We start from the raw sequence: 11101 nt of genomic DNA, 5'->3' as shown, positions 1-11101 counted from the left end.
ATTGCTATGGAGACCTGATGACTCCAGGATGTTCCTCTTGGCTGCAGTTCTCTTACAGAGAGACCTGGAGATGTGTTTTGGCCTGCTGCACCATCCTCGTCAGTCTGTGGTGTTGAGAAAAACTCATCCAGCATCATCTCTCGCACATTCACTTATTTAACTAAATAAGTCTGAGCAATAATGAATTGGTTTAAATTTTAGACCGGACATTTCAATCTTCTCTTGCATCCACGTTGTTTTGAACATCAAGATACCTGCCTAATTTAAGGAAATGCCCTCTTCTTTGTCTTTATTGAATAGTGGCTTAGAGAAACAAGTCTCTGTGTCTGATCACATTCATAATCCAGAGAACCACAATGTCATGTTCTACTGATTAAAGTTTCTACAGTCTGGTCAACTTTAAAAAGTGAAGTTACAAGTGAGATTAAAAACACATTGTCATAATGTACAATGATTTTAGGACTTTCACTGTTGAATGCCATAAAATTAAGAATTAATTTGTGAATTAAAAAAAAAAACTGTGAAACTGTACTGTGGGACTAAAGTCTTTTGAACTGTACAACTGTAACTTAGTGTGGAGGACACTACACCTGTTTTTCAGTTAAACTCTACAAGCTAATTTTAGATTAATCGATTAATTAATCGTATGATGCCTACAGACTAGAATCTGCAGGGAAAAGCAGGCTGATCCATGAGATGGTCATCAATTAAATTATAGTAATTATGTCATTCTTTGTTCCCACAGACCTTCAACAGCCAAGTGTCTCAAATAAGGAGGAAGCGTCTGTCATACAACAAGTCTGGAGCCTGGCAAGTAGGTCCAGTCAGGACCAGAAAGAAGCAGAACCTCAGTGGACTGAAGAGGAACAGATGGAACCAGAACCTAAATGGTTTAAAAAAGAAGAGGAGGAACCAGAACATACACTGTTTAAATATGAGGAAATGGAATATCCACTAACATATATAATAAAAGAGGAGCTTGATTCTTTGGTGCTTCAACATGAACAGCAGCCACCAGAAGATTTACCAACTGGACAGGATCAGAAGGACCTCTGCAGCAGTCAGGAGGGAGAGCAGCTTGTCCAGAAGCAGTTTGTTGCTTTGATTGAGACTTCTACTCTTCAGGAAGATGATATGAATGAAGAAGAGACAAGAACAGAGCAGCTTTCCCTTCATATATCTCCAGTGATTGAGAGCAAAGATCAGAAAGGAAGCAGCTGCTCTGTGTCAGAGAGTCAGTCTGATAATGACACAAAGCAAATACCTTTCAAATGTGACATTTGTGGGAGATGTTTTACACAAAAGATGAAGTTGAAAAACCATTATCAAAACCACACTGTGGAGAGACCTTTTTCATGTGAAACATGCGGAAAGAGTTTCTTTCAAATTGGCTCTTTAAATATCCACAAGAGAGTTCATACAGGTGAGAAACCTTTTTCATGTGAAACATGCGGAAAGAGTTTCTCTCAAATTGGCTCTTTAAATCTCCACAAGAGAATTCATACAGGTGAGAGGCCTTTTTCATGCCAGATATGTGGAAAGAAGTTCCGTGTAATTGGTAACTTTAATGTCCACAAGAGAATTCATACAGGCGAGAGGCCTTTTTCATGTGAAACATGTGGAAAAAGTTTCTCGCGAATGAGTCACTTAAGTCGTCACAAGAAAACTCATACAACTGAGAAGCGTTTTTCATGCCAGTTTTGTGAAAAAAGCTTCTATCGAAAGCATAAGTTGAGTAATCACATGAAAACTCATTGAAGTCAGGGGCCGCTTTGAAGCCAAACCTGTAAAACAAAATTGTTCTTTGTAATTGGTTACTTAATTATTCTCATTAGAACCCACATTCAGGAGCTGGGTTTTTCACAAGAAATATGGAGGAGAAAAGTGTTCTTTTATGTTGTGATCTGAATTTCCACATGAAATAAATACACAAACGTGCGAATTAGTCATTTAACTCACAGATTTACTGTAAGAAATATTAAACCCTTTCTTGGGTTGTTTTCACTTTTGTTTTCAGCCACTGACTGACTTTTGCAAAGTAGCCAGTCAGAACGCCTTCAGCATCCTGAATCTAGAATCCTCCTCAAAAATTTGACTTTCAGATGGAAATCTGTTTGTCATGAGTAACATACCAACTTTTCATGCTTTACTGAAAAATTTTGTGTGTCAATTTATGTGACACTTGGAGGTATCAAAGAAGTAAAAAAAAACTCTGAAACTATTACTTAGATATATTTCTAGCTTTTTAGCAGTTGGAATAATTGTTTATCTGCTTTGTGATATGTCATTTTTTACTTGAAGTGTGTATTTCATTTTTTCCCCTAAATGGTATGGACTATCTTTTGTTTCAAAATAAAAACTTGTGAATTAATACGAAGTTGTTTTTCTCCATTTATTGCTGGCTATCAAACAACTTAAAAAAAAATCTCTAACCACTACGTCTACAGCCCAAGGCATAAGCAAACTAAGCAGCCGCTTAGGGCTCCAAGACCACTAAGGGTCAGTCTCCACTCAGTATAGCTTATTTTTTTTGTTTTTTAGTAATAATTTCTATGTCATAACATGAAAAACACAAAATTTCACTGTGAAGGGATTTGTTTTTACAATAATATACATTTGTAGAAATCATTATTTTATGGGTTAAAAAAAAAATTGCTCTTTCGTCGCCTGGTGGCCACGGTAGGTACCGCATGCTTCCCCGGTAACATGAGCTGCTGTGCAAAGTGCAGAGCATCCAAACGTCCAAAGCTCCGGTCAGAAGTTAAGTTAGCAAAACAATGTCTCAAAAAGGACTTAAACCTTCAGGGAGGCAGAAAAGAAAGAGGAAGAATAGAAAAAAAGCCAAGATAAAGGTTTGTTTTAATGTGCCTTGGTACTGTAATGTAAAAGATTTATAAAGCTGCTAATAGACAATGTGCCTGAAAACGACAGTCCACTTCAACAGTCAAACATTTATGCTGGGTCTTTGTGTGAAACTGAGTTTAAATTAGGTTATAGTCATGATTGGCTCTGCATATTTCTGAGGTATTTTTGGCTTCAATATGCTGATTTATAAACCTTTGCTGACAAAGATAAGATTAAGGGATAAGATGGGCTTCACATGTAAATATCGACCAATCATGATCCCCCAAAATTAAGTAAATCGGCGCCTAGAAATCATTTGGCCAATAAATGTATTCTATTATACATGTATATAAAGTAAACAGCACTGTCAGAGATGCAATAAGTTTATAGCAGGTGTGTGAATGAACTAATGATCGGACTGCTGATTGCAGTCAGTCCACATTGTTGGCAGAACTAGAGGGCCCCAAAATCAAATTACCCTAACCGTACCCTAAGCAACATTAGATTTGTTTCTAGATTTTTTAACAATTGGAATAATTGTTTATGTACTTTGTGATGTCATTTTTTTACTTTAAATGTGCATTTCATTTTTTCTAAATGGTATGGTCTACCTTTTGTCTCCAAATAAAGACTTGTGAATTAATACGAAGTTGTTTCCCCCCGTTTTTCGGTTGTCCACACTCCAGTTCAGTAGGGGGCAGTATTGCACCAATTTCCTTGTTTACCAACTGCCAAAAAACATCAAAGAAGAAGAAGCCTAGATAGCTGCTGCATTGTCCCATCTGAGCTAATATTTCAGCAACCATGTCTTCAGTTCAGCATCTCAGAGAGTTTATCAGAGAGCGACTAACTGCTGCTGCTCAAGAAATCTTCACAGAGGTTGAAAAAACCATCATTTGCTACGAGGAAGAGCTCGATGCTCAGCGCAGAATGATGGGGATYRACTGGAAWCCASAAATTAARCTRCACAGAGYCGGTTCGGAGCTGCAGAGACAAAGTTCTGGTAGGTCTGGATAAATGTGCTGATGTTTTCACTGAAGACAGAGATCGAGTCAGCTGCGATAGTTGCTGCAGCTCCAGCTGCTGCTAAACGGGGCTGAATAGGAACTGATTTAGCTGCTAGCTCTGGTGCTACAGAGGCTAATTTAAGACCAGTCTTTGGGATCTTTTCTTGGATCAACTTCATTTTGAATACCAACATATCAGCCTTATTTAAGGAATTGCTCTCTTCTTTTTCTTTATTCAATAGAGGCTAAGAGAAAGGAGTCTGTGTAACTCATCACAATTATAAGCCAGAGTATGGGGTTCCATTTGTATCAAAAATAAGTAGAACTTATATGTGTAGATGTGTCGTTGGTCTATGTTGCATGTAGATGATGCACATGTAGATGTTGCATATGTCTGTCGCATATGCGTTCGCTGCATATGTGGTTCATGTAGTTGGTCCGTGTTGCTATTGCCTGTTTTCTTCGCCATTAAAAAGTCTTGAAGTAGGTCATGTCTGATCAAATTGTTTATTAGATATTTTAAAAAATGTTGGTCTTTCAATGTCAGTTGTTTCAATAAAATTGTTTTCAAAATGTTAAGATTTCTACCTCGTATTTTCTTTAGGCATTAGTCAGGGCAGCTAACGAGGTCGAGGGGTCCTGGCCCAGTGAAGGGGGCGCTAAATTTCTTTTTAAATCTGTATATCTTTATTTTTAAGAATAATTTTCACTGCCGGCATGTATTTGAACTTCTCTCTCTTATTTACTTCAGCGCAGCTCACAGTTTTAAACAAATTCTGTAGTTTTCGGGGTACTTCTTAATCTGCTCCTTAGTCGCTTCTTTTTGGGCCTTTTACTGCCTCTAGTTGCGTGGGGTGGTAACACAACTAATATAATTACAAAATGCCACTGTCTTTATTATTTATTATTAATTCTGGGATTAGGATAATAATCCCAGAATCAATTATAAATAATTATAATAATAATAATTATTATTATTATAGCAGCAGATTCAGAGAATCTGGAACAATCGCTGTGCGTAAGGATCAAGGCCGTAAAACTCTACTAGATGCTCGTGATCTCCGGGCCCTTAAACGTCACTGTACCTCAAACAGGAATGTCACCGTCAAGAAAATAACAACATGGGCTCAGGAATACTTTCAGAAAGCATCGCCAGTGAACACAATCCACTGTGCCATCCGCCACTGCCAGCTGAAACTTTACAGTGCAAAGAGGAAGCCATTTCTAAGCTCCACAAGCTCAGCCGTTTGCACTGGTCCAGGAGTCATTTAAAATGGAGTGAGGCAAAATGGACGACTGTTCTGTGGTCAGATGAGTCACGGTTTGAAGTTCTTTATGGACACTGGGACGCCATGTCATCGAGACCAGAGAGGACAAGGAAAACCCAAATTGTTATCAACGCTCCGTTCAGAAGCTGCATCACTGATGGTCTGGGGTTGCATGAGTGCTGGTGGCCTGGGCAGCTTGCATGTCTGGAAAGGCTCCATTAATGTAGAGAACTATGTTCAGGTTCTAGAACAATATGCTCCCATCTAGACGTCGTCATCTCTTTCAGGGAAGATCCTGCATTTTTCAACAAGATGATGCTAGATCACATTCTGCAGCAATCATAACATCATGGCTACGTAGGAGAAGGATCCGGGTCCTGAAATGTCCAGCCTGCAGTCCAGATCTTTCACCTATAGAGAACATTTGGCGCATCATAAAGAGGAAGGTGCGACAAAGAAGGCCCAAGACTATTGAACAGTCTTGGGCCTGTAGTAAACATCAATGGGAAAGCATTCCTATTTCTAAACTTGAGAAATTGGTCTCCTCTGTCCCCAGACGTCTGTTGAGTGATGTAAGAAGAAGGGGAGATGCCACACAGTGGTAAAAATGGCCTTGTCCCAACTTTTTTGGGATTTGTTGATGTCATGAAATTTTGAAAATATATTTTTCCCTTTAAAATTATATATTCTCTCAGTTTAAAGTTTTAATCTGTGATTTGTGTTCAATTGTGACTAAAATATTAGATGTTGGCACCTGCACATCATTGCATTCAATTTTTATTCACAATTTGTTTAGTGTCCCAACTTTTTTGGAATCCGGTTTGTAATTTGCACAGGCACATTATTATTATTATCATACTGCCAGAATTAATAATAAATACTTAGTAGCATTTTGATTTAGAAATGTAATTATATTAGTTGTGTTACCACCCCACGCCACTAGAGGCAGTAAAAGGCCCAAAAAGAAGCGACTAAAGAGCAGATTAAGAAGTACCCCGAAAATTACAGAATTTGTTTAAAACTGTGAGCTGCGCAGAAGTAAATAAGAGAATAAATATAAAAATAAAAAAATAAATATAAAAATAAAAGTAGAAATATATACTTTGCTTTGATTTTTTTTTTTTGCTTCTCCCTTTTTCGTTTGCTGTATTTCCATTTGCTGTATTTATTTCTGTATCATTTTCTTGCTGTATTTCTGCTGCATCGTTATGTTAATGAGGTGGGCTGCCTTCTGTGTCCAGCTCTCTATTGGTCAATAAACAGGAAAGAGAACGATCCGTGTGCAGATCGATTGTGAATGCCTACCTACTTGGTGCTTTCGGCCTCAGTTCAACAGTCCTCGGAAAACCTGACTGAAAAATTCACGAATACTCATCATCTTAAAGATGCGATAAAAGGTAAGGTTAATAACAGCATTTAAGTCTTTGATAGCTGTTATAACTCATTGTCAATTCACCATTCTCTCACTCTGTATAAAATAAACAAGACTCCGATCAGAGAGTAAATCAGCTAGCAGCAGCTTTAGCCACAGTTAAGAAAAATATACACCGCTCTGTCAGTGCTGTAACATTAAAAGGTTCACTTTCTGTATAAACTTTAGTAAAACAGCATTTAAGTGTTAGCCGTTATTAGTCATTGTCAATTTATCATTCTCCAACTGTATTTAAAGGAACCAGCCTCCGATCGGAGAGTAAACCAGCTAGCAGCAGCTTTAGCCACAGTTAGGAAACATAAACACCGCTGCCTTTCAGTGCTGTGTTAAAAGTTTCACTAAAATCACTTACATCTTTCAACACTGTTGTTTAGAAAAGCATTTTAAATATTGATTTAAGCACCATCTGCCAAATAATTTACATATTCTGATGTGATTCATAATTTCTCCTTTTGTTGTCCATCTTTCTCAGCAGTAGCCGACCTAACAACCTACCATATCTGGGATGGTCTTGTTCCTCTGTCCATGGCAGGTTCAGTCAATCAGCTGTGGGACATCTGCTGCCTAGTCAAAGTATCATGGGCCTCTTGATTTAAAAGGACAAACCAGTACAGAGCCTCCCTGCTCCTGCAAGTCACACTTCTTGGATGAACACTCACTACTGCAAGCAGCTGTTAGAAATGAAATCTTTGTGTATCTATTCTGTAGTTAATATCTGTATGTATATATTAATAAATGAGTTGATGTTGTGTAGAGTTCTGTAAAAAACTTTTGTAAATAGCTTCTCTTGAGTAATCTACATATGTGCAACTTTTACATTTAAATTGCTTCTTTTTGTAAATTTTACACATCTGGCAACAAAGTATGTGGAGGAGAGGAAATGCTAAAATTAAAGCTGCCATTGTGGAAAAGACATAAGGTTTGTGGCTGTTTCTTTAAAACATCTATTTAATAATTACATTAAACTCTGTGGTTACTACATTACACAAACATGATTACCACAGTTAATAATTTAAGTCATTGATAGAGAAAATGTAGCTACAAAAGACATATAAATTTTATTTCAACAGTATGTACTCAGGGTTTACAACTTAAGAAGACATCCATGTAGGGTCCTTGGCAGGTGCCAGTCTGCAGTGAACAGGTGGATGACAGAGGCAATGCTATACTGTAGTGAGCAGTTTGAAGCAGAAGTCCCACCATGTGATCCACAGGATTTTCCCAGCTGAGCACAAACTTCATGCACTTCGTTTCCACAGGCACCACAGCAGAATCAAGTGTAACCTGTTAAAAGGGATATAAAGTTGTTATTCCTATGTTATCAATTTTCTACTGCCAAGTCTAGAACCACAGGAAAACAAAGGATAAGAAACTTAACCTTCTAATCATAACATTTGATAAATATTCATTGGAGAAATGTGAAGTTAATGAGCTAATTATATATATATATATATATATATAGAGAGAGAGAGAATCACATTTCTCCAATGAAACGTTAATATATCTATCTAAAACAGCGTCTTCCTCATGTCTTGATCGTAGTAGGAGTTTAACTTCTCAGGATGTGGTGGAGCAGCGGGTGTTTGGCATAACTGTCAAGTTTTGGACTTGTGGCTACAGGTAATGTCGCTACTTAGCGGGTGGTGAAACTAGCGTACATGAGGAGGGTTTAATACGATCACGCATTTTCCATGACTGGTGGCAACCCCAGTCTAAACAATAAACATCTGATTAAAATTGGAGCCTAAATACGTTCCATTTCCAAAACAGAAAGGCTACGTAATGCTAGCCAGCTAACAAATTACTATTGCTATCCTAGCACATCAACTAACAGCTAGAAAAAAAACAAAACGTACCTTCGTAGTCAAACTGGTGTCAATCAACAGGAATTTGTCCAGTTTAGATTATGTACAGACCATTATTTAACACTACCATTTCTATTTCTTCAATCACTTCTTCTAAGACCCCACCATTATAATCATCTTGATCCCCCCACAAAGTACTATGTGCATTAAAATCCCCACCCCAAATTATTTTCCCTCTCCAGTGTCTAAGGATTGTTTCAAGTTTTGCTTTCTCTATTTTCTTACAAGGATTATCCTTCACCCTGACGATCCTTCCCTCGGGGGGTTGGGTGGTGGGGGGCGCCGATCTATGTTTTCGCATCCACCTGAATAATGTGTAGTTGCACCACTGGTGGTGGAATATAAGTTCTTACACTGAAACTCATGTATCCAATCATTACTTTATCAGGTTTAACTTTATCTTTGAATTCCAGGAACACAGATGTACTATCCAATCTTTCCCCATTTCTAAAAGCCTGCAATCGTCTTATGCCTGGAATCTCTCCTCTTTTTATTGTTTTCTTTAGTTCTTCCAAGTTTTCTCCAATCGGGATCCCTGATATTACTCCTTTTCTTCCCCCACTACCTTCCTTTCCACCACTTCTTTTTTACATACCATTTGGAGTTTTAATGCCTTATTCTTTTGTTCAACATTCTTACAGATAATAAGAAGGCTCCTATCCCTTAAAACTATAGCCAGTTCCACGTCTCCGATAACTTTCTTTAGTCCATTTGATAAAGTGATCGGACTCACCCCAATCATATCTTGTCCAGTTCTAAATTTTAATATAACTTTAAATTCTTCCATCATTTTTTTCTTCCTTACCTCAACACTTTCTTCCTCATCTTCCAAAGATCTTTTGCCTAGTCCTTTTACCCTTGTCTTTCCCTCCTCCCCCTATTCTATTTTCTACTAATACCCAATCTGTGTCTTCTGAACATCCTCCACTACAACTAGCCATCTTAATCTACTCACAGTCCAGATTACGCCAAAACCACCTTAGAAATCAACTTATTACTCGCCAGAAATCGCTTAAACTCTTCCACTCAGAAAATCCGCGTTCTCCAATCTCGCACACCTGCCGATTTCAGCCCTGTCATCCGCACACCAAGTCATCAGAAGAGCAGGTGTTTAAATCAGCTAATCAACCACCGCTGTGTTCAGGTGGAGATATATTAATAATGACAATATAGACATCAAACCTGACAGCATAATGTAACAGACTGAATGTTCTGTTTTGGTGTTTTTGCTACTTTTTTGTGTGGTAAATGTTGGTTGTTTGGGATTGATCCGCCCTCATATAGGCTTGAACGTAATCTCTGTTTCTACTGCTCATTGAGCTGTTTATCGGTTGCCATGGCAACGCGTCCGCATGTAGGGTGACGGCCCACACAGAGCGAGAAAAAGCAGAATGGCTCTGTCGGGCTGTTCTTCACCTGTTTTTCAGCTTTATTGTACCCTTATTGTGGCGCACTGCAGCCACTGCAATGTCTAAAAGTTAAAACAAGCGACAAAAACTGAACTAGTTCCCTTTGTAAAACGTGCCGATATTTACAACAATCATCGAACTTCGGCTGCTACAGCATATTTAAAATAAAACAATTGACCAGTATAAGAGAAATTGCCCCTTTCTTGTATCTGGACAGAATTAACAGAAACCAAACTGTTTATAGATCTGTATCACGGACAATTTATGTATCAAACATCAGTTTCATCAGCTTTATTTTAATTTGTATTTCATAGATGTATCTGATAATAAATGATGGTGCTACAAATATTTTTGTGACAGATTTCTGCTCTTCCTGCATTCATTGGGATAGAATGGTTTTCTGGACATAACTCAATACATCACATAGTGACTAATAGGCGCTGTCCAATCCAGCAATGCAAATCAATTAGCAACAGTATGAAAGACCTAAAAATAACTAACTATACTACATTAAGAAATTATATTTAATCCTCAGTGCTACATGAAGCTCATTTTGAAACAATGCAAGTAAAAAACTATTACAATAAATGTAAATTAAGTCCAATGTTAGGCCTGTGTAAGCTAAATGTGAGAATAAGACGTTCTGTATACGTCTTATATATATATATATATATATATATATATACACAAGAAAATTCACTCTCACTCTCTGAGCTCGGGTCCTCTATCAGAGGCCTGGGAGCTTGAGGGTTCTGCGCAGTATCTTGGCTGTGCCTAGAACTGCAYATTTCTGGACTGAGATGTCTGATGTTGTTCCTGGGATCTGTTTGAGCCACTGCTCCAGTTTGGGGGTGACTGYCCCGAGGGCCCCGATGACCACAGGCACCACTGTGGYCTTCACCTTCCAGGYCTTTTCCAGTTCCTCCCTGAGGCCCTGGTATTTCTCCAGTTTCTCATACTCCTTTTTCCTGATGTTGTAATCACTTAGTATTTCTATATCCACCACAACGGCTTTCCTCTGTTGTTTATCCACCACCACAATGTCCGGTTGGTTTTTGATTACCATTTTGTCTGGATCTGGAAGTCCCACAGGATGTTAGCTCACCTTCGAGGGTGCTCCCCACTTTGATCTCAGGGCTTCCAGTCCATATTCTCAACAGATGTTCCTGTACACTATGCCTGACACTTGGTTATGTTGTTCCATGTACGCTTTCCCTGCCAGCATCTTGCACCCTGCTGTTATGTGCTGGACTGTCTCAGGGGCCTCCTTGCACAA

General features: G+C 38.4%; 2 protein-coding genes across 3 annotated transcripts in view; both read left to right on the top strand.

The window, feature by feature from the left end:
- The window catches only part of LOC103479985 (zinc finger protein 184-like), an 8002-nt gene extending 5629 nt beyond the window's left edge, over window positions 1–2373 (top strand). The window contains exon 2 of the mRNA XM_008434708.2: window positions 746–2373. Within this exon, the coding sequence (XP_008432930.1) occupies window positions 746–1758 (1013 nt within the window). The 3' untranslated portion in view covers window positions 1759–2373. The remainder of the gene's footprint in view (window positions 1–745) is intronic.
- LOC103479981 (zinc finger protein 568-like) overlaps window positions 1–11101 on the top strand; it is a 100611-nt gene that overhangs the window by 12120 nt on the left and 77390 nt on the right. The window lies entirely within an intron of this gene.

Source organism: Poecilia reticulata, linkage group LG17 (genome assembly GCF_000633615.1).
Source record: "Poecilia reticulata strain Guanapo linkage group LG17, Guppy_female_1.0+MT, whole genome shotgun sequence".
Lineage (NCBI taxonomy): Eukaryota > Metazoa > Chordata > Actinopteri > Cyprinodontiformes > Poeciliidae > Poecilia > Poecilia reticulata.
Note: the sequence above shows the minus strand (reverse complement) of the source record. Positions and strands in the feature narration are given on the sequence as shown.